Genomic DNA, 20,548 nt, shown 5'->3' with positions numbered 1-20,548 from the left:
ATGGAAGATGGAATACTTCGATTTGAGTTTTGGTTTTGAGCTTTAGGGGAAAGTACGCAAGCTATTACAGTGGAAACAAAAGTAACAAATAGGAGGGACTTGACCTGTGTCAAGTGATAGCACAGCTAAGTTCCTTCCCACTTATGGAGCTTGGACATCCTGGAGACCACTTAGGTTGGGTCCTTTAGAACAAATGGAGGCATATTATCCATTCCTATTCAGACTTTAAATTGTGCAACTGGAAAAGTCACGCAGTAAGTAAACTCACTTCGTTCTGTGTCTTTTGCTACTGTGGGGCGCGTATACGAGTCTGATTGCTACCTGCACGTGGTGGGCCTGCTTTAACTAAACGCAATCAGGCGTTCGAGTGTACGCATTGGGAACGTACGAGCTATATAACCTGCACTGTTATATGGCGAAAGCTTCCCATACATTGCAAAAAGGTGCTGTCGTCCAGCACACCGCCAAAGCCCATAACCTGAAAGGTCAACTGCCTGAAAGGAGCATGGAATCTTTGGCAACAACCATTCGTTTCGTCACGCTGAACTGCCGAACACTATCGAGTGGACTCCAACAAGCCGCTCTATCCAGACTTCTGCGATATCTCTGTGTGCCTTTTGCTGCACTGCAGGAAACACGCATGAGGGATCGGCCCGTCATCAGCATCGAAAATTACACCATATACTGCGGCGATGCTGATGAGAACAAAGTAGGTGGCTGCGCGATAGCTGTGAGGAACGATTACAAGAACCTGGTGGAGGAATTTGGCTCAAAGTCGTCTAGATCCGCCCTTCTACAACTGCGGGATCGCAGAGGACGTAAACTCTGGATCGTAAGTGCTCACGAAGCTACGGAAACCGCTGAGGGCAACAGTAAGAACTTCATCTATGGTGAACTCAATGCGTTGATGTCTAAAATACCAAGCCAGCAGGTGGTCATTGTCGGAATCGACGCAAATGCGAAGATGGGACTCGAATAGCAATCCGATAAGGCACGTCGGACAACGGTGACCGTCTGGTCGAATTGTGCGAACAGACGGGCCTCATCATCGCCTCCACGTTTAAGAGGAATCATCGACGCCATTAGCTCATGTGGCAGGGGTCAACCCTTTTAACGTCTAAAGAGCAGCGCAAGCGGAATATGAAGACTCTTAAGCTTCAGCTCGACTACGTTCTGGCTAGGAACATCAGAAAATCTAGAGCTGTTTGGGACGTCGCGTTCGACTGTGACCACCGTCCAGTTCTCCTCAGCACCAAGATACGGTTCCACAAGAGAAACCGAGGAGTTCTGCTTCAAGCGAAAATCGACATGGCAGGTCTGAATGATGATGGATGCAGAACAAAATTCCGCCAACGTGTGTCAATTCATGTTGGAGTACGGACCAGGAAGAAGTTTAGCGATGCGGATTCCTTCACAAAGTGCATCCAGGATGCTGCAAGAGAAACGCTCCCGGTGCTATTGCCGTGGAAGAAGTTTGCCTTTGCATTTGCGGAAACAAAATCCACATACAATTCTGTATTTGTCGCGAGCAGCGCTGGTGACTTCAACCAGGAAAAGCGTCTTAGAAGGAAGCTGCGTCGTCAACTGCAACAAGACCGCGATAACGAGTGGACGTCAAGAGCGATGGAGTTTGAGAAGGGGTTGGAGGACAGGAACCCGCGGAAAGCCTATGCTCTACCAAAACGGTATAGCCGCAAAATGAAAAGATGTTCCTGTGCTCAACACTGCCAATGGAGTTGCTGTCGGCGAAGCAACCCTTCCAATTTGGAAGGAACACTTCAAGACCTTGCTGAACCGGCTAGCACCGTCAGCTCCTGAACTCGAACACGTTCACAGACCGACATATGCGGTTAACGAGGAGCCACCGACCGAGTCGTAGGTTCTAGTCTGTATTCAAAAAATGAAGAATGGAAAATCTGGTGGAGACGACGGGGTTAGCGCAGAAATGCTAAAATATCTTCCTCCGTCTGGGATTCGTGAGATGACAAAGATCATCCGTCCAATATGGATAGACATAAGAATACCCGATTCGTGGAGACACGCTATCATAATTCCCCTCCACAAGAAGTTATCCGTCACGGACCCCAGGAATTATCGAGGAATCTCTTTGCTGCGTGTTATGTACAAGGTATTGGAGCGCATTATCTTGGACCGACTCAATAAACATCGCGAAGAAACAACGCGCGACGAGCAAGCTGGCTCTCGTCCTGGCCGATCTACGATTGACCAGGTGTTCATCGTCAGGAGAGTGAAGTCGAAATCTGGCAGCGGTATTCGAAGCCAATGCAACCAGCGTTTCTGGACTTTGAAGCCGCGTTCGACTCTCCTCACCGGGGACGTCTTCTCAACGCGCCGATGGAGTACCAGGAAAGTTCGTCCGCTTGCTTGATGGCATGAATCAACGAACAGCTGCTGCAGTTCGAACACCAGCCGGATGTACAACACCGTTTGAAGTGGTAACTGGAGTAAGACAAGGGGCAGTGGCAGGACCTTTCCTGTTCAATTTCGCAGTCGACGACATTATGCGAAGAACAATCGACAAGTGTCCTGCCGACATTGTCTTAGCACCATCAGGGTGCTCCTTGACTGATCTCGAGTAGGCCTATGATGTTGTTATATTAGGCGGTAGGAAACTTCAACATATTGTCAATCTTGTGTCAAAGCTGGGTGCAACCTATGGAATTCGTCTACACGCTGATAAACGCAAGTAGATGTGGATCTCTTCGAGACCTCGAACGGGAATCAGGGTGAACGGACAACCGATAGAACTCGTCGATGAGTTCTGTTACCTGGGATGTACGCTGAAGAACAACGGCAGCTATGTTCTATTGTTAGAAATGTTCAGCAAAGATGCGCTAAGGCCTCTTCTACATTTAACTCCTTAACGAAATGCCTGTGGTCAACCCCCATCACCAACGAAGTCAAGCTGCGAGTATACCTATCCGTAATTCGCCCCTCTGTACGGATCGGAGACTTGGGCAGCACCATCAACGGTTATGAAGAGGCTTGACTGCTGCTTAGACGGCTACTTGGCTACTTTTGGCCTGCATGGGTATGCCACAATGAAGACCTATACGTAGAAATTGATGTGGTATACCGGCGGATGACACGTGGAAGACATCAACATCTTGCAACGCCATCGAAAGTGGCTGAAGTAAATCGTCTTCGCTTCTTTGGTAATATTTTAAGGAGACCGGCAGATCGCCTTGTTCAACGAGTTCTGAGGAGTTTGCCGGGTTCGAACTGGAAGAAGCCACCTGGCCGAAAACGGAAGTTCTGGACTGACGCGGTGAAAGAGGACCTGAGGACACTCGGTGTGGATAGGCAGTTCAGGCGAGACGTAAAGCTTTGCAGAATATGGAACAGCGACGAATGGATTGGTCCTGTGCAAGCTCTCGCAGAAGATCGAGAAGGTTGGGCAGAGCTGTGTTCAAGGACGGCACACCTCGGCGAAGATGCGGGTAATCGCGTCAGGCGATGACATCAGCCCGCCGAATAAGTCAATAAGTCAATTGCTACTGTACTATCGGAAGTTTTAGAGAGTCCAGGCGGATCTCAAGTGCTTTTTCTTGCAAATCACAATGGAACTGACGGCATATCCGAAATAGTTTGCTTTATGAGCTTAACAGCGGCAAAAAACCACTGAAAGGTGTAAGACATATATGGGGAATAGAGAATAAGCAAACGCCAGTAGTGTCAACAGTGGTTTCAAAACTTTCAAGTCGAAAACTATACTCTCGAACCAGAATGGCAGCAGAGAAGCAGTTTTCTTTAGAAATATATGAGATTTAGAAGAGGTTTCGAAAGACAACAGGAAGATGGAAAAGGATAGTTCAAAATGAAGAAGAGCATATTTCTGCTATTAAAGTAGCTATTTTTGTTACAATTTGAAATTAAAATGAATATAGAATAACGTATTATTTAAAGGATAACCCATTCATATACGACTTATTGAGTATGATTTAAAATGAGCTGAGGACAACTTTCAGTGGTGGCTTTTCATAATAAAACTGCCATTGTGCTACAGTTCCTTATTACAGCTCGAAGTCTCAAGCCGACACCTGTATAACTTCCAACTGGCAGTATGAATGGATTCTAAGATGAGAAATAAGAGAAGTTCAAACCTCTGCTTTTTCCTTAACAAAAGAAGTAGTTTAAAAGTGGGATGGGTTAAAATTGGAAATTCATGGATCTAAAACCAATGAAATTGTCATCGCGCTGAAGGATTCTTCATGTGAAAGTCATTCAATCTGGGAAGTAAGCTATTTTATCGAACTTCTTTAAAAAAGAGCTCTCTTTTTCATTTTGCTCTTTTGAAATAGATAATTCATCACGACATGAGAATATTTGCTGGACATACTTTACGATCAGTGGTTTTCATCAATTCCAGCGTACCACCCTTGAAACAAACAACTACGGACGCAACGTGGAAGAGAACACAATTTAGGACATCTAAGTTTAAAGTTCAAAAATGGCTGTCAAACTGGAGAGCTGCTGATTTGTTGCCGACAGCCTCCGTAGATGCACTGGATGGAGATTACGTCCAACTTCTATAATTAACCAATTTTCTCATCAGTTGACATGAAACATGCGGATTAGCGTCCTCTTGCACGAATTTACGAACATTCAGTTCAATAATATTGGCTGTAAACTACAGATGTAATGCACCAAACTCTGAAGATATGATCAGTAACATTTTTCTCCACCACGAAGTAACAAAATTTACGTGGAAAACTATGAATTCTAAAATATAAAAGCAAATTGCATACGATACTTTTCGTTCTTGGAAATAGCTCATGGGAGCGTAATCATGTGAATTTTCTTTAGAAAATATTATAAAATATCATTTTCCTAATTAATATTTATGTATTTAATTTTTACACTCATTCTTGTATTAATATTTAGTAATTAATAATGGTCCCATTCTTCTTTTGGGAAAAAATCCATAAGAAACAGATGATCATGTCTCTTTCACAGGCGTTGTTTCACGATTCACGCTCCAGAAGCTAAACGAATTCAGCTACGAAACTCTATTACTTGCTGAATACTCATCTCGGCCCTCTTCAACACCAACCGAATCTTTTGGAGTCACCTTTTTGAGAAAAAATGTCCTTATTCAGAATAAATCTATAAAAGTTTTTATTTTCATAGGCTTCCTCGCTTCCTTTATACTCCATTCTATTGTTTTCATACTTCAATCTTCTCCAACAGCAATATTTCTTCTCGCTTATGGGCGTATCTGCATTCGTCGTTGTAGGGGTCAGTCATGAAAGTTACCGTTTGATGAGATATGTGAAGTTAATATATAAAATACAATTGGATTATTCTCTGAACAATCAAAACACATATTGTGTATCAAATAAAGAACAATGATTATATATGCGGGTTTTGATCTACGGGCGGGCCGTGAGGTCCCTATATAAAAACCCTTGTGACTCGTAGTTGTGGTACGTGGTGGTCTGCTGCGTTCCCAAGTCTAGCTAATGAGGTAAGTACTAGCCAATGTGTTGCTGTTTTAGTTTGCTTACCGTTTGGGTGCTTTCTGTAGGGTGATGAGGCGCTTGAGCGGATAAATCACTAATGGCTTTGAATTTTCCAGGCTCTGACGAAAGCGATAACGCCGAAACGTTAGCCGTTGTTTAATAAAGGCGATCAATACCAATCTTGGCTACAGCTCAAGGAAATCAATTAAAATGATTATATAAATAAGCAATAAATAAAAATGGTTAGTAAGTTATAACAACAAAATACTTAATTTAACTCTATATTCAATTCAAAAACGACTGCTTTTGAAATAGTTCTCTTCTTAGTGAAAAAATTTGTATCCTGAATACCTGGTTAAGATGTCTAGCCTTTTTTACAATAACTTAATAGTAATTCTCTGTCTTTTTTTTCGACAGTATTGGAATCCCACATGCTTTCTTCTAAAACAAGTCAAATATTCGGTGCAGTTTAAAAAATCCCAGCTCTCCCTTTAGTTGTCCTACAGTCGAGGGTGCATCACCATCTTCTCACTGGCATTTCGTCAGCTTCAAAGTTTTTCGTCTTCGCATTTCCCACAAAATAGTGCACATCATCTCGGCAGTTATGGCCCGTCCATTTTCTTTGCGAATAGAATCTGGAATTAGTGAAGCGAATTTCAGAGTGCCAAATCTAACTTTCAACATTATTTTTTTCTGAAAAGGAGCGTTTCGTCGCTGCTAGAATCTATTTGGAAGCGCAATGTTTATTCATATTTTAATTAACTGTTTATTTATTTATTTGTTAGGTTTAAGAAGAAGTTTCAAGAGATTGAACATTCTTTTCTTTATTTTCATATCTTTCAGTGAAGGTTGGAGTGAAAATTAGTCGTGGTATAGTCACCATTATTCGTCACTACAGTGATCATCCACCTAAAAGGCAGATTAGCGATTATTATCTTCCTGAACCGGGAGGCTGGACCTCAAAGGAGTCGGCCACAGCTGGACCAATCTCATCGAACTGAGAGGAGGTGTTTTCTGCCAAAGAACAGCAGAAATTATTTTTACTGCGTTGAAGAAATGGTAATTAGAGGTTCAAAGTCATGGTTCGGCGGTCGACAGAGCAGTGCGCGATGTTGCGGAATTTTCTGAAATTTTGTAACGATGTTGTTTTGGAAACGACATCTTGGTTTAAGTGAACAAAGAGAACCGGTCTTTTACACCTTTTGCAAAGAAGCTTCGAGAACGTTATATAGGCAGCACATGATACATAATAGGTATTGATCAATACCTAAAAGCTCTGGCCTATTAGTTTGTTTCTTTAGATTTTTTTCGTCGACCCAAAATTTATTTAATATAGCTAAAATGATTCGAAATAAAGAAGGTAGGCAGACTACGGTACTGGTCAAAACTTGTATAAGGAGCGTGACGTTGTTCCAGTCGCACGTCCATGCGGTATGGTAGCCAAGCTCCCGTCCTGAAACCTTAAGTGTGAAATCTTCACGGAGATCTTTTCCTGTGTTCAGAACTCTGTACTTAGAAGAACTCTGTCAGGCTTTCTATGATTAACTTAACCAATAAAGATCGAATTTAAAAGCAATACCGCTTAATACTACCACTTAATTCTTAATGCATAATTTTAGTAGATGGGGCAGGAGTGGCGCAGTCGGTTAGAGGTCCGTTGTAGCCATACGGTCGAGGTTTCGGAACCTCTAACTGACTGCGCTACATCCTCATAAAAACACTGACTTGATCATCGGCTGGCCCCCGCAAGTCATTGTGTAGGCCAACACGCGTTCCAAAACCTCAACGATTACGAATTCCAGTAAAACGCGTTGGCGCATCCGCAAGTGGATTGATACTCCAGTGACTTTATCCTTTAATTTTAGTCCATAAAATTAATACAAGATTTAAGGTTATCTAATAATTTGGGCAACTAGATAATCTGCATCGTCTTGGATTTTAATTTTTTCTCGAGTTCCCCGCTGGCCAATTGACGAATTTTGACGTTTTGGCGTTATTGCCTTCGTCAAAGCCTGGAAAAATTAGAGGCATCATGGACTTATTCTCCCAAGCACCTCATAACCCAATCACGTACCACAACTACCAGTCACAAAGGTTTTTATAAAGGACCCGTTGGTTCTCCCGTAGATGAATATGAAACGGTTTAAAATAGAAAATTCGCACGAAAAATAGTTTGCGTTCATCGTTTTGTATCATTTTCCCTGAGCAAATGTGAATATCGATAGGGAAATCGTCTCCGGTCCCAAAGAATACATCTATACGTGTTGTAGAAAGTTTCTGACAGGCACCATCCTTAACAAATTGCTTCTTCCGAACAGTAAATACCTACCATTTCCTTCATTAGCCGGTTTTCTCTTCTACTCCTGCTACTACCACTTGCCGTTTAGTTTTTCGATGGTTGTGCAGGAACACTCGGCAAAGTGTGCGGGCAATTGAATTTTGGAAAAACTTGCCCTTGCTACAGAAAGAAGTTGAAAGTGGCAACGTTCTTGGCATAGCATTTCTGCGTTTTTCATTCCTACTATGAAATTTTTCTTGATAGAAACTGAAGGGTCCACCGGGAAAAGAATTTATGCAAACTTAGCTTATTTTTCAGATTTTCACTAGTAAAATCCTTATCACATACATAACTCCTGGCACGAAAATTTTGTAATGTCCTTAAAAAAATGCTTTAAGTCCATCAGGACTTTCTAGAATTCTACTCCAATATAATATCTTTGCAAGTTTTTCTCTCATTCACACTTCGGTTATCATCCATACCTTTATTACTGCTCGTACAACATGGACTATGTTAGGAATCCGTAATTTTTTGACGGCGTACTATCCTTCTTCTCTGACGAGAACGCTACTTCAATTGAAACGAGTCATTCTTAGTTTCCAATGAAGTCTTTTAAGTGAAAAACACTGTCTTTCAATGAGAATTATCTGATTCAAACTTAAGCAGCAAATCAATCTGCCAGCAATCGAATTATTCTATTTCAACGTCGCTGTGTTCAACTACGAGGCTCACTTCATATTTCCTCTTTCATATCATGAACTAAACTTATAAAATGCTAATCTCCGTTTGTCGTAACACTATTAATCATTAGAGATGAAAAATTAGTAGTTTTAAGCAAAAAAAAGTACTTTTTTGCACCTACATATATCATTATATAAAATTTCAGAGAAGGAACATCATCTTGATGAACCACTTTGTTAATACAAACGCAGTCTTATTTGATTGAGCTGCACTGATTTCAAACCAATCCCTAAAAAATTTACCTCTTAGAGTTCATTTGTTCAAAAATGCTGTGATAGGTCGAAAAAAAGGAGTAACCGGTGACAAATTAGCGAATTTCAAAAATGTGCTAAGCATGTGAAAAGTGTAAACAAAAACAATTTTTAACAGATTCAGAAAACTTCCAGACTCATTCTCGCATTCATTGCTACCTCTCCGATAGTTCCCGTAACCCCACTGAAAAAAAAGACGGTTAGGGGCTTTACCTTCTCGCCCTAAATGGTGAAGAATATGGTAAAGTGCTAACCGTAGACCAATCCCTTCAGAATTAGGCAAATGTATTCGCCCCCAGTTCATTGCAGAGGTTTACGGACTCGCACTCGACTTTTACTACTGTCTACTTTTACTGCTGTGATCAGCGGATGTTTCAAATTCACGAATTTGTCGACTATAAAGTTCTAGTTTCTGGAACGGCTCAGACCGCGCATTGGTAGGGGGCATCTCTTAACAGTAACGTGTCTATCGTAACCTCGTACCAGGGATTAAAGGTAGCGTGTCATACAATGGCCAATGTTGGGATCTGTGTGGGCAAATATAGAGATAGGAGTGAAGGCTACGACAGTGAACGTCAGCATGCTCACTTCTCCTTAGTCGCCTTAAAAAACAACGTGAGAAACGCCGTTTCTTCTTACGACGTACCTGAGAACGTGCCGTCCTTGTATACGTCCTCTCCCCTCGGCAACCTATTCACTGGTTTCGCTTGAACAGGATGCTGAGAAAACCTCACCGCTTTTCGATCGTGGATGCAGAGCGCTCACGAAGGTGGCGCATTCTCACATCTCAAGAATTGAGTGGGGCTACGCTCATAGTGGTACATCATCCGCACCTCGAACTCCAGAGGTTTCAGCAACCCTGTTTGGTGATACATTGCCCTTGAGTAAAAGACGAAATGTCTTTGCTGGATGCACCACTTCCGGAGAAGCATTAGTGCAATTCTGGAAGTGCAGAAAAGATGAAATTCCTCCTCCGACAACCGCATAATGCAAAGAATTGGAGCCGAACACAGCGTGTTATTTCTTGCAAGAAGCTGCTGCAAACGAATGCGATGTGGAAAAACTTCTCGTTTCCGTGAGGCCACCGACGCATAATGGCTTTTGAAAAAAGTTGCCTAGAGTCGAATTTGCGAGTTCTGCACTCGGCTCTATTTTTATTTAGAAACTGTCGACGTCCTACAGCTTCAACATAGAAATCCAAAGAATTCTCCCCGGAATTTTTTCCTCAGAATTTATTCTGAGAAGGTTTCCTCCCACTCATTTTTTTTATTTATCCACTCTTTTGCTTTGATTCCTTTAAAAAAAATATGTCATGCAAATCCTATATATTTAGTCAGGGATTTTGTTTGAGTGAAATCGATATCATGCAACAGCGTATGATCGTCATCCATTTACTAGGTGTCTATAAAATCAAGTTACTTCCCAGAACTGTTAATGAAATCATTTGTTGCTGATCATTGCTCTCTTTTCCCTTCTCAGTACACATAGAATGCTGTAGAGAAGCTGAAACTGCACTGAAAGAGCAGCGTTCGCTAGAGATTCCAGACGGAATTTAGTTTTTTTTTTTCTAAAATTCTTTCTTTTTTCTAAAATCGAAAAGCCTGCAATCAAGTGACTGGGAGGTGCAAGGGAGGCGGTTTGGAGTCGCCTCCAACAAATAAGCTCCACATGTCCACTCCGGGAGAACGAAAGTTCTCCCAGAAACTCATGGGACTAGAGGCTTGCAACCTGCCCATGGGTTTTAAAATTTTTACGCAAAACACAGTAATAGAAAAGAGTCTCCTGATTCCGGAGGAAAGCCTGGTACGGTAGCGCCAGGTAGGACGGGGTTGCAGGAGTCATTTAGGCTACCAAAACGGAAAAGGACTAAGATGGCGATCTGTACTTATAACGCACGTACGCTTGCATCGGAAGTGGCCATCGAAGATCTGATGATGCAAGACAAGAAGATCAAGTACGACGTCATCGGACTGACCGAGACGAGACGACGTCACCCTCTCAACGCCGTATATGAAACTGGAGAAGAACTGTTCTTAGGAACATGCAGTAGGACAGTAGAGGCGTTGGTGGAGTTGGCGTCCTTGTGAACACGAGTATGGCAAAGAACATCGACTCTTTTGAACAACTTACGACCCGAATCGGACGTCTGCGGATGAGAAGATGTGGCCCAACACCAGCTTTGACTATCTGTGTCGCTTACGCTCCAACATCAAGCTACGAAGAAGAAGAAGTCGAAGCTTTCTATATGGACCTGGAGAAGTTCTACCGAGAAGACCATGCCTTCTACAAGGTCATAATTGGCGATTTCAACGCCAAGGGTGGCCCAAGAAGAACGCCGGAGGAACCTTACATCGGGACCCATGGCCTACAATGGAATGACCAGGGGTAGAGGCTCTCCGAGTTCATCATGACGACTAAGACCATCCATGGGAACTCGCAATTCCAAAAGCCCTCCTCTCTACGCTGGACGTGGGAGTCACCCGATGGAGGGTATCGTAATGAAATAGACCACATCATCGTCAGTAAAAGGTTCTGCCTGACGGACGTCGGTGTTGTACCAAAGTTCTATACGGGATCGGACCATCGCCTCCTCCGAGGAAAATTTTCCTTCACAAGGAGAGCAGAGAAATCCGCCAAGTTCAGAGAGTGAAATCCCAGGACTACCATCAACTGGGATCTCTTCGCTACGCTAGCCGGCTTTTGGGAAGATTCCGCAATGGACAACATCGACGAGGAATATGACCGGCTTGTTGAACACCTTTACGACTGCGCGAAGAAGGCTGAGAGTTTTAAAACCACCAAGAGGGGCCTGTCTCTTGAAACTCTTAGCTGATACGCCAGCGTGGAGCAGCACGAGCCGCAGGGAACCAACAACTCACGTCCGACCTCGCAAGGCTTTGCAGAGAGGCGATAAATGAAGACCTTAAAGAGAGAAGAGCAGAAGTGCTGGCTGAAGCTGCAGAGGCGGGGAAAAGCATCCGCTATGCCCATCGAGACTTCGCCAGTCGCAAGACGAGGATGACTGCTCTCCGGAACCCAAAAGGAACAGCCATTGCATCGAGAAGGGGGATGGAGAAAATCATCTACGACTTCTACTCTGACAGTTCTCTTCGACAGCCATGTCCACTTACCTCCTCACCATCTGAGGGAAGACGGACATGTCCTTCCAAAGATTCTCCCGTCCGAAATACGACATGCTATCATGTCAGTAAGAAATCGTACGGCACCCGGTCCCGACAGAATAAGACCAGAACACCTGAAGAGCCTTCCGCCAGTACTCATCAACACCCTGGCGAGGCTCTTTACACGTTATCTGTCGGAATGCAAGGTTCCTAAACAGTGGAAGACCAGCAAGACCGTGTTGTTGTATAAAAAGGGAGATCCACATGACATCGGCAACTATCGTCCAATCTGCCTACTGTCCGTCATCTACAAGCTCTTTACAAGAGTAATCCTTAATGGGATTGAAAAAGTTTTGGATGAAGGACAGCCATGCGAGCAAGCAGGGTTTCGAAAAGGATTCAGCACGATTGACCACATTCACACTGTTTCGAAACTCATCGAGGTATCCCGAGAGTACAAGATGCCGCTCTGTCTCACCTTCATCGACTTGAAAAAGGCCTTCGACTCAGTTGAGACGGAAGCGATCGTGGAAGCCTTGGACAACCAAGGCGTCCCTACTCATACATAAAGGTACTTCGAGAGTTGTACAGTAACTTCACGACCGGAATTTCGCCATTCTACAAGAACATCATCATTGACGTGAAGAGGGGGGTCCGACAGGGTGATACAATTTCACCCAAAATATTCACAGCCACCCTCGAGAACGCAATGCGAAAGTTGGAATGGGACGACATGGGAGTGAAGGTTGATGGTCGGCAGCTACACCATTTGCGCTTTGCTGATGACATCGTACTGATAACACCTAGCATCAGCCAAGCGGAACGAATGCTGACCGAATTCGACGAAACATGTGGATGCATCGGTCTTCAGCTGAATCTACAAAAGACGATGTTCATGCGGAACGGATGGGTCTCGGATGCCCCATTCACGCTCAACGGAACGAACATATCCGAATGCACCAGCTACGTTTATCTGGGTCGGGAAATAAACATGATGAATGACCTGACCCCCGAGCTGGGCAGGAGGAGACGAGCGGCTTGGGGAGCGTACAAGAGCATCGAGGATTTATTGAAGAAGACCAGGAACACCCGGCTCCGTGCTCACCTCTTCAACACCACCTGCTTCCGAAGCATAGGTCAAAGCACTCCTTCCTGCTTTGACCTATGCTTCGGAAACCTGGGTATTTCGCAAGCAGGAAGAAAACGCGGTGAGCGTCATTGAACGCGCAATTGAGAGAGTGATGCTAGGAGTATCCCGTTTCACGCAAGTGAGCGACGGGATTCGAAGTTCTCTCCTACGTCAGCGATCGAAGATTAGAGACGCCGCCGCGTTTCCCAAGGAAAGTAAAATAAGGTGGGCCGGACACGTGATGCGCTTTAATGACAACCGTTGGACCAGAGCCGTGAGCGACTGGGTTCCCTGCGATATTAAGCGCTTTACAGGAAGACCGCCGACCCGATGGTCAGATTTCTTCACGAAGTCCTTGAAAGAAAAATATGATGCTCTTCATGTCCCATGCGAAAGGAGGAACCACTGGGCTACTCTGGCACGCGATCGGGACAAATGGAAGAATTACTGGCGCCCGCTCGACCAGTGCGAAGATCAACGGGAGTCAACGTGATCAAGGTGATGGGAACCTTCTGCCATATGACGGTTATATAGTTAGTTAGCAAGTTATATAGCTCCTACGCTCCCGCTGATTGCGTTTAGTAAAAGCTGGATCACCACCTGCAGGTAACATTTGCACTTGCACTAAGACTTACATACGCGGGCCCATTTTCGCCATATTTTACTGTGCTGCTTCCGTAAAGCAAAGAACGCTCGTCATGCTTACGAAAAGTTGAAGAGTTATGTCTACGGTGAAAGTATTCCACAAGGACGTCAGTGCCAACAATGGTTCACAAAAATCTGTGCAGTGATTTTAATCTCCAGAACTCTCGGCCGTCAAAAGGGAAAACTGAGGTTGGTGTCGAGAAAGTAATAACAAAAACTGGGATACGTAAGCGAGCACAATATTTGGGTTCCTCGTGAACTAAATGAAGTTTATTTAATGGCACACGTCTTCATTAAACGTGATACCGTTTTTTTCCTAAAACTCCTGCACAATTGGTGATGAGAAATGGATTATTTACGAGAATGTGGCACGCCAACGGTCTTTGTTCCAAGTGTTGAATCCTCTAAAATCGTATCCAAAGTAGATATTCATCAGAGGAAGGCTATGCTCTGACTGTGGTGGGATTTTAACCTGATGGTGCTAAGACAATGTCGGCAGGACACCTGTCGATTGTTCTTCGCATAATGTCGTCGATTGCGAAATTGAACAGGAAAGGTCCTGCCACTGCCCCTTGTCTTACTCCAGTTACCACTTCAAACGGTGTTGTACATCCGGCTGATGTTCGAACTGCAGCAGTTGTTCGTTGATTCATGTCATCAAGCAAGCGAACGAATTTTTCTGGTACTCCATCGGTGAGTTGAGAAGACGTCCCCGGCGAGGAGAGTCGAACGCGGCTTCAAAGTCCAGAAACGCTGGTTGCATTGGCTCCGAATACCGCTGTCAGATTTCGATCACTCTCCTGACGATGAACACCTGGTCAATCGTGGATCGGCCAAGACGAAAGCCAGCTTGCTCGTCGCGCGTTGTTTCTTCGCTATGTTTATTGAGTCGGTCCAGGATAATGCGCTCCAATACCTCGTACATAACACGCAGCAAAGAGATTCCTCGATAATTCCTGGGGTCCGTGACGGTTAACTTCTTGTGGAGGGGAATTATGATAGCGTGTCTCCACGAATCGGGTATTCTTTCGTCTATCCATATTGGACGGATGTTCTTTGTCATCTCACGAATCCCAGACGGAGGAAGATATTTTAGCATTTCTGCGCTAATCCCGTCGTCTCCACCAGATTTTCCATTCTTCATTTTTTGAATACAGACCAGGACCTCCGACCCGGTGGCTCCTCGTTAACCGCATATGTCGGTCTATGAACGTGTTCGAGTTCAGGAGCTGACGGTGCTAGCCGGTTCAGCAAAGTCTTGAAGTGTTCCTTCCAAATTGGAAGGGTTGCTTCGCCGACAGCAACTCCATTGGCAGTGTTGAGCACAGGAGAACACCTTTTCATTTTGCTGCTTAGTAGAGCATAGGCTTTCCGCGGGTTCCTGTCCTCCCACGCCTTCTCAAACTCCATCGCTCTTCACGTCCACTCGTTATCGCGGTTTTATTGCAGTTGACGACGCAGCTTCCTTCTAAGACGCTTTTCCTGGTTGAAGTGACCAGCGTTGTGCGTGACACATACAGAATTGCATGTGGATTTTGTTTCTGCAGATGCAAAGGCAAGCTTCTTCCGCGGCAATAGAACCGGGAGCGTTTCCCTTGCAGCGTCCTGGATGCACTTTGTGAAGGAATCCGCATCGCTAAACTTCTTCCTGGTCCGTACTCCAACATGAATTGACACACGTTGGCGGAATTTTGTTCTGCACTCATCGTCTTTCAGACCTGCCATGTCGATTTTCGATTGAAGAGGAACTCCTCGATTTCTTTTGTGGAGCCGTATTGAAGCTGAGAAGAACTGAACGGTAGTCAGAGTCGAACGCGACGTCCCAAACAGCTCTAGATTTTCGGATATCTGACTGAGGAATGTTCCTCGCAGTCGAGCAGAGAACGTAGTCGAGATGAAGCTTAAGAGTCTTCATATTCCGCTTGCGCTGCTCTTCAGACGTTAAAAGGGTTGACCCCTGCCACATGAGCTAACGGCGTCGATGATTCCTCTTAAACGTGGAGGCGATGATGAGGCCCGTCTGTTCGCACAGTGCGACTCAGCTACATAGTCACCATTTTCTGACGTGCCACATCGCATTGCTGTTCGAGTCCCATCTTCGCATTTGCGTCGATCCCGACAATGACCACCTGCTGGCTTGGTATTTTAGACATCAAAGCTTTGAGTTCATCATAGAAGGCGTCCTTGGTGTTGTGCTCAGCGGTTTCCGTAGGTGCGTGGGCACTTACGATCCAGAGTTTACGTCCTCTGCGATCCCGCAGTCTTAAAAAGGCGCATATAGACGACGTTGAGCCAAATTCCTCCATCAGGTTCTTGTAATCGTTCCTCACAGCTATCGCGCAGCCACCTACTTTGTTCTCATCAGCATCGCCGCAGTATATGGTGTAATTTTCGATGCTGATGACAGGCCGATCTTTCATGCGTGTTTCCTGCAGTGCAGCAAAAGGCACTCAGAGATATCGCAGAAGTCTGGATAGAGCGGCTTGTTGGAGTTCACTCGATAGTGTTCGGCAGTTCTGCGTGACGAAACGAATGGTTGTTGCCAAAGATTCCATGCTCCCTTCAGGCAGTTGACCTTTCAGGTTATGGGCTTTGGCGATGTGCTGGACGACATCACCTTTTTGCAATGTATGGGAAGCTTTCGCCATATAACAGTGCAGGTTATATAGCTCGTACGTTCCCAATGCGTACACTCGAACGCCTGATTGCGTTTAGTTAAAGCAGGGCCACCACGTGCAGGTAGCAATCAGACTCGTATACGTGGCCCCATCCTTTATTATATAATATACATATATATACGCTGGGGTCTCATGCATGAGCATAGTTGTGTTCAGTTCAACTAAACGTTAGCATAGAAAGAATCTTTTGAAGCTGTTCCATATCTTGCAAAACCTGACATCTGAGAAGCAACGCGAAGTGCTCTTATATGTTGTTCCAAAACCTCACTTCAGAACCTCCATTTTAGATCAGGATTTCTGTCTCCAATACGAATCTGAAGCATCTTTGAAACATCTTTGTTTATGGAGGGTCATCGTTGTCTGACGTTTGGGGCGATAAACTTTTTGGTGGTGCAGGATAAAATCCCTTCCAAGCAGATCTGATGGGTATCCTGGGCATCACTATTGAACCCGTTATGGACTGCATCTTTTTTTGCCATCTTTAGTGCCTAGGCAAGAGCGTAGCACTTGCGATCATAAGTTAGTACTCTTTTAACCTGTAGTCATTCATCATAGCCTCCTATTTCTTTGTTTACAGTAAGTGTGCAATGAATGGACTTGTACGAGTTTGATGGCGGGACTTCTCTTATTCGCGTCTCACGTACCCAGCGGCAACACCTGTAAGGTACAACAAATATTGCAATATCCAAGAAATTGTAGTTTGTTCAAATTAACACTACCGCGGCTTACAGTTCGGTCTGACGAGACGTGCAGATGTTGTCAAATATGCAAATGCTCGCCTCGCGCATTTGTCCTATCAAGGTACTTATGACTTTGGTTCAACACGATCATGTCCATCCTCGTGGAGGTAACAACCCGTACACGTGAACGAGTGTATTTATGGATGTACATTATGTATGTGTGACCTTTCTCTAACATCTCCGTTTGTCCGAATGCGTGCAAGAGTTGCTCCGTAAGGAAGGGACACAAAGAGAATCCAGTTATTCTTTGATGGACTTGTTGAAGAAATCAGAAAAGCGGACCGGCACCATTCATGTAATGCTTCGAATAACGCGAGAAACCCAGTAGTTCACGGCTCTGGTCCGACGGAGATGTTGGAAAGCATCACGTCTCACCCTATTTTACTTTCCTTGGTGTCTTTAATCTTCGATCGTCTGGTGTCTGGAAGAGCCTCGAATCCGTATTTCACCCGTTGTTTATCGATGTTGAAGAGGTCCATCGCGGAGTCGGCTGTTGCTAGTCGTTTCTACTCTACAGGAAGCTCTACGCATCTCTACGCTTCACAAGTTTCCTCCCTGGTTCGGAGATAGGATCGTTCATCATGTCGATTTCCCAATCTGGACATAAGTGGTGGATTTGGATATGTTGTTCTTTCTGAGCGAACGTGAGTTGAACACCCGGAACGCATCCGTCTCTCATGAACTACTCCTCTTGCAGACTCAGCAGAAAACTGATTTTTTGATATGTATCGTTGCATTCGGTCACCGTTGGCTGATTCTATACAGAGAACTGTCTCACCAGCCAAAGCCCAGGGGTGTAATTGCCGACCAACAACTTTCACTGTCATCCAATTCCACCTTTAGCATTGCATTCACAAAAGTGGCACTAAATATGTTAGATAAGTTTGTGCGAAACTGTCTAGCGGAGCTCCGGTCGCAAACTTACTGTATAACTCTAATTATCTTGATGTGCCCTATATTTATAGTAACTTAGTAACCAAGGAGATGCCTTGGTTGTCCAAGTCTTCCGTAACAGCTTCTGTGTCTCGATTGAATGGAAGTTTTTTAAGCTTGACGAGAGTGGGATACAGAGGTGTTTTCTATTCTCGGCTTCACTTTGATGAGGATCGAAACTTTGTGAGTTTGCAGTTCGCTTTGCATTTAGCAAAGTATGAGTGTGATGTATCGAGCTGAGTCCCTTTCGAAACCCTGTACTTCATGTAATGTTTTTAACACAACCGAATAAAAGGATCGTTGGTTTGTGCCACGGATTTCATCTCTTTCTGCACAAATGCTACAAATCATGGTCTAATTACAGATCGTAAATAAAGGCATCCCTGTGATTATAGAACTATGCTCTGAAGCAGTATATATTTAAGGACGATTTCGCTGTTTTTGTCACGCAAGGCTTCGCAAAAAAATGACTTTAAATGTACTGCATCAATGGCTCCTGCAAATCCTTCTGAATGGATCGAACTGAACGAAAAACAAATCGCTTAATACACGAAAGAGATTTCTGCTCGTCACAAAAAAAGAGTTTTATTTACCACCTAATTCGTCTTTGAATATAAGAGAAGTGTCAAGAAACGATGATGGTAACATTTTTCACTCGCAAGCACTTTGTAAGACGTTGTCGTTGTCGTTGAAGTGGAAATACCAAAGCTTTTTTCAAATAAGAAGGGAACTGTTCTGTTCCAGACTGTCTCTGTACAAAATACTAACAGTGATTTTCTTAGCGTTTGATTTCTTAGAACTTCTACAAACTTTACACAAAAGATTTACAGGTTTCGTCTGTCGATTTTCGATCAACTTGCAGTTGGTTGCTGGAAGTTCTTTTCTTTAGAATTGTTCGTGCACGCTGTGCCCGTTTTGCTAAAATATTGATGTTAAAATTCCTCTAATATACATTTGAATGTTCGATTTGGATATATATCTATGATCTGATTCATCGGAAATTCCGAAGCGAAGACTAGGATCCAGCAGCCTCATCAAATTTTTATTTTGGAAGTGGTTATAACTGTAGTGAGGGCTTTCTTGCCGTATTATTGTATTGTGTTTTCTTCTTTTTCTTTCTGGGCCACGAATGCTTGGACATGATTGACGGGAAAAAACCCCCGAGGAATGCAGTACGAACGATACAAAAGCGTTTAAGAGATCCGTTAAGCTGGATTTCGAGAGGTGTTTATGAACACTAGCCAGTAGCAGGCAGAGGGGACCGCCTTCTTTCCTTGGATGACGTTTCTCACTGTGGCATTGCGTCTGCAATTATTATTTTCCATCTCTTATCATTATTTTTTGTTTTATGGCTCATAAAGGATAAAGGATAAAATGTCTGGCGTTAATCAATCCGCTCGGAATGCGCCACCACGTTCACTTCAATTCAGAATTTGAAGATTACGAACGTGTCCTATATTGTATATTGTATACTGTCCTATACAGTAACTTACGGGGGCTAGCCGATGTCCCAAGTCAGTGTTTTTATCCTCCCAGACAAGTCTGGTTCGTGTTTGTTGATCCCGAAGGGATGGAAAGCTTGGTTAGCACTAGGACGGATTCAAACCTCAGATCGATCGTGCAGGAAGCGGAACCTCTTACCGACTGCGCTACTCTCACACCTGTTTATTCATAGCCAGGATTTATATAATAGTTATTTTTTTATTTATTGCTATATCATTCTATTGTTAGTCACATTTTCTCTACTTACTAGATATTTAATTAATTATCTACCATCACCTATCACTTTGAATCACACTGACAGACGTCGTAACCAGTGAGAAGCAAAGTAATACGCGCTCTGCGTGCAGCCTTCATTCAGCTCTGTGCTGCATCGTATGAACGTCGTTTTCGACAATTTGATGTATGCGCTCGATGCGATTCATGAATGCCTAAGATTTTACGAGTATTTATTTTGTTTTTATGCCGCCGATTCAAAAACGTTTGCATTGAAGTGGACATAAGCAGAATGAGACTGATCATAATTCTCTGCCTATAGACGATGAAACGGACGTTAACGTTAGAAGTGAGAATAGTGATTGATCTTTTGATTGGCATTCGCTACGGCGATCTGCCACCACATTACATACTATGTTGACGCAGCAATTAATGCAGTAACCAAGTAACGTTAAAGATGAATTGCATCAACGCGGTTCCGCTGATGCTGTACAAGTAAACACTTCCGAAATGTACGCATTCATAAAATTCTCACTAAATTCCGTAGAGAAATCCTATACGATAAATGCAATTAGGATTTGAGAAATGTGAAGAAAAGAAACAGATTATTCAATTGTTTGGACGAATGACAGAATAATATTCGATATTCAGTTCGATAAATATGATAGCGATTCGTAAATGCTAGGGTTAGATCAATAACCAGTATTAACCGAAAATAACAACAAAAAAGTTGTACACTGTTTTCCCCGGATCGGCGCCCACCGTAATCCACGAATAGAAAAGTGGAACACTTTAATTTCAAAGAAGGGAGATGACAGGACAGTTCGCCCGA

At 43.8% G+C, this 20,548-nt stretch overlaps 13 protein-coding genes across 15 annotated transcripts; 9 read left to right on the top strand and 4 right to left on the bottom strand.

The window, feature by feature from the left end:
* Positions 1-412: 412 nt before the first annotated feature.
* Positions 413-979, top strand: RB195_017824 (uncharacterized protein; the record flags this gene model as incomplete). The annotated part of the gene is made up of 1 exon (XM_064184989.1): positions 413-979. The coding sequence occupies one exon, from the start codon at positions 413-415 to the stop codon at positions 977-979; it is 567 nt and encodes a 188-aa protein (XP_064040870.1).
* Positions 980-1,089: 110 nt separating this feature from the next.
* On the top strand, positions 1,090-1,818 carry RB195_017823 (uncharacterized protein; the record flags this gene model as incomplete). Its single annotated transcript, XM_064184988.1, has 1 exon — positions 1,090-1,818. One exon carries the CDS (start codon positions 1,090-1,092, stop codon positions 1,816-1,818), a length of 729 nt encoding a protein of 242 aa, XP_064040869.1.
* A 301-nt stretch (positions 1,819-2,119) lies between these two features.
* Positions 2,120-2,600, top strand: RB195_017822 (uncharacterized protein; the record flags this gene model as incomplete). Its single annotated transcript, XM_064184987.1, has 2 exons — positions 2,120-2,253; positions 2,312-2,600. 2 exons carry the CDS (start codon positions 2,120-2,122, stop codon positions 2,598-2,600), a joined length of 423 nt encoding a protein of 140 aa, XP_064040867.1.
* Positions 2,394-2,600, top strand: RB195_017821 (uncharacterized protein; the record flags this gene model as incomplete). Its single annotated transcript, XM_064184986.1, has 1 exon — positions 2,394-2,600. One exon carries the CDS (start codon positions 2,394-2,396, stop codon positions 2,598-2,600), a length of 207 nt encoding a protein of 68 aa, XP_064040868.1.
* A 503-nt stretch (positions 2,601-3,103) lies between these two features.
* On the top strand, positions 3,104-3,481 carry RB195_017820 (uncharacterized protein; the record flags this gene model as incomplete). The annotated part of the gene is made up of 1 exon (XM_064184985.1): positions 3,104-3,481. The coding sequence occupies one exon, from the start codon at positions 3,104-3,106 to the stop codon at positions 3,479-3,481; it is 378 nt and encodes a 125-aa protein (XP_064040866.1).
* Positions 3,482-10,624: 7,143 nt separating this feature from the next.
* RB195_017819 (uncharacterized protein) lies at positions 10,625-10,840 on the top strand (the record flags this gene model as incomplete). The annotated part of the gene is made up of 1 exon (XM_064184984.1): positions 10,625-10,840. One exon carries the CDS (start codon positions 10,625-10,627, stop codon positions 10,838-10,840), a length of 216 nt encoding a protein of 71 aa, XP_064040865.1.
* An 8-nt stretch (positions 10,841-10,848) lies between these two features.
* RB195_017818 (uncharacterized protein) lies at positions 10,849-12,444 on the top strand (the record flags this gene model as incomplete). 3 transcript variants are annotated; one of them, XM_064184983.1, is made up of 4 exons in its annotated part: positions 10,849-11,138; positions 11,412-11,539; positions 11,602-11,957; positions 12,016-12,444. In XM_064184983.1, 4 exons carry the CDS (start codon positions 10,849-10,851, stop codon positions 12,442-12,444), a joined length of 1,203 nt encoding a protein of 400 aa, XP_064040862.1. The 3 variants fall into 3 exon arrangements, with proteins under 3 accessions (XP_064040862.1, XP_064040864.1, XP_064040863.1); XM_064184982.1 differs by lacking the exons at positions 11,412-11,539; positions 11,602-11,957; positions 12,016-12,444 and having other exon boundaries at positions 10,849-11,142; XM_064184981.1 differs by lacking the exons at positions 10,849-11,138; positions 11,412-11,539 and having other exon boundaries at positions 11,956-12,444.
* A 140-nt stretch (positions 12,445-12,584) lies between these two features.
* RB195_017817 (uncharacterized protein) lies at positions 12,585-13,097 on the top strand (the record flags this gene model as incomplete). Its single annotated transcript, XM_064184980.1, has 1 exon — positions 12,585-13,097. One exon carries the CDS (start codon positions 12,585-12,587, stop codon positions 13,095-13,097), a length of 513 nt encoding a protein of 170 aa, XP_064040861.1.
* A 19-nt stretch (positions 13,098-13,116) lies between these two features.
* RB195_017816 (uncharacterized protein) lies at positions 13,117-13,497 on the top strand (the record flags this gene model as incomplete). Its single annotated transcript, XM_064184979.1, has 1 exon — positions 13,117-13,497. The coding sequence occupies one exon, from the start codon at positions 13,117-13,119 to the stop codon at positions 13,495-13,497; it is 381 nt and encodes a 126-aa protein (XP_064040860.1).
* A 619-nt stretch (positions 13,498-14,116) lies between these two features.
* On the bottom strand, positions 14,117-15,059 carry RB195_017814 (uncharacterized protein; the record flags this gene model as incomplete). The annotated part of the gene is made up of 2 exons (XM_064184977.1): positions 14,117-14,384; positions 14,809-15,059. The coding sequence occupies 2 exons, from the start codon at positions 15,057-15,059 to the stop codon at positions 14,117-14,119; spliced, it is 519 nt and encodes a 172-aa protein (XP_064040858.1).
* Positions 14,431-14,793, bottom strand: RB195_017815 (uncharacterized protein; the record flags this gene model as incomplete). The annotated part of the gene is made up of 1 exon (XM_064184978.1): positions 14,431-14,793. One exon carries the CDS (start codon positions 14,791-14,793, stop codon positions 14,431-14,433), a length of 363 nt encoding a protein of 120 aa, XP_064040859.1.
* Positions 15,060-15,089: 30 nt separating the features above from the next.
* On the bottom strand, positions 15,090-15,374 carry RB195_017813 (uncharacterized protein; the record flags this gene model as incomplete). Its single annotated transcript, XM_064184976.1, has 1 exon — positions 15,090-15,374. The coding sequence occupies one exon, from the start codon at positions 15,372-15,374 to the stop codon at positions 15,090-15,092; it is 285 nt and encodes a 94-aa protein (XP_064040857.1).
* A 317-nt stretch (positions 15,375-15,691) lies between these two features.
* Positions 15,692-16,069, bottom strand: RB195_017812 (uncharacterized protein; the record flags this gene model as incomplete). Its single annotated transcript, XM_064184975.1, has 1 exon — positions 15,692-16,069. One exon carries the CDS (start codon positions 16,067-16,069, stop codon positions 15,692-15,694), a length of 378 nt encoding a protein of 125 aa, XP_064040856.1.
* Positions 16,070-20,548: the final 4,479 nt, after the last annotated feature.

The sequence above is a fragment of the Necator americanus genome, chromosome II (assembly GCF_031761385.1).
Source record: "Necator americanus strain Aroian chromosome II, whole genome shotgun sequence".
Taxonomy (NCBI): Eukaryota; Metazoa; Nematoda; class Chromadorea; order Rhabditida; family Ancylostomatidae; genus Necator; species Necator americanus.
Note: the sequence above shows the minus strand (reverse complement) of the source record. Positions and strands in the feature narration are given on the sequence as shown.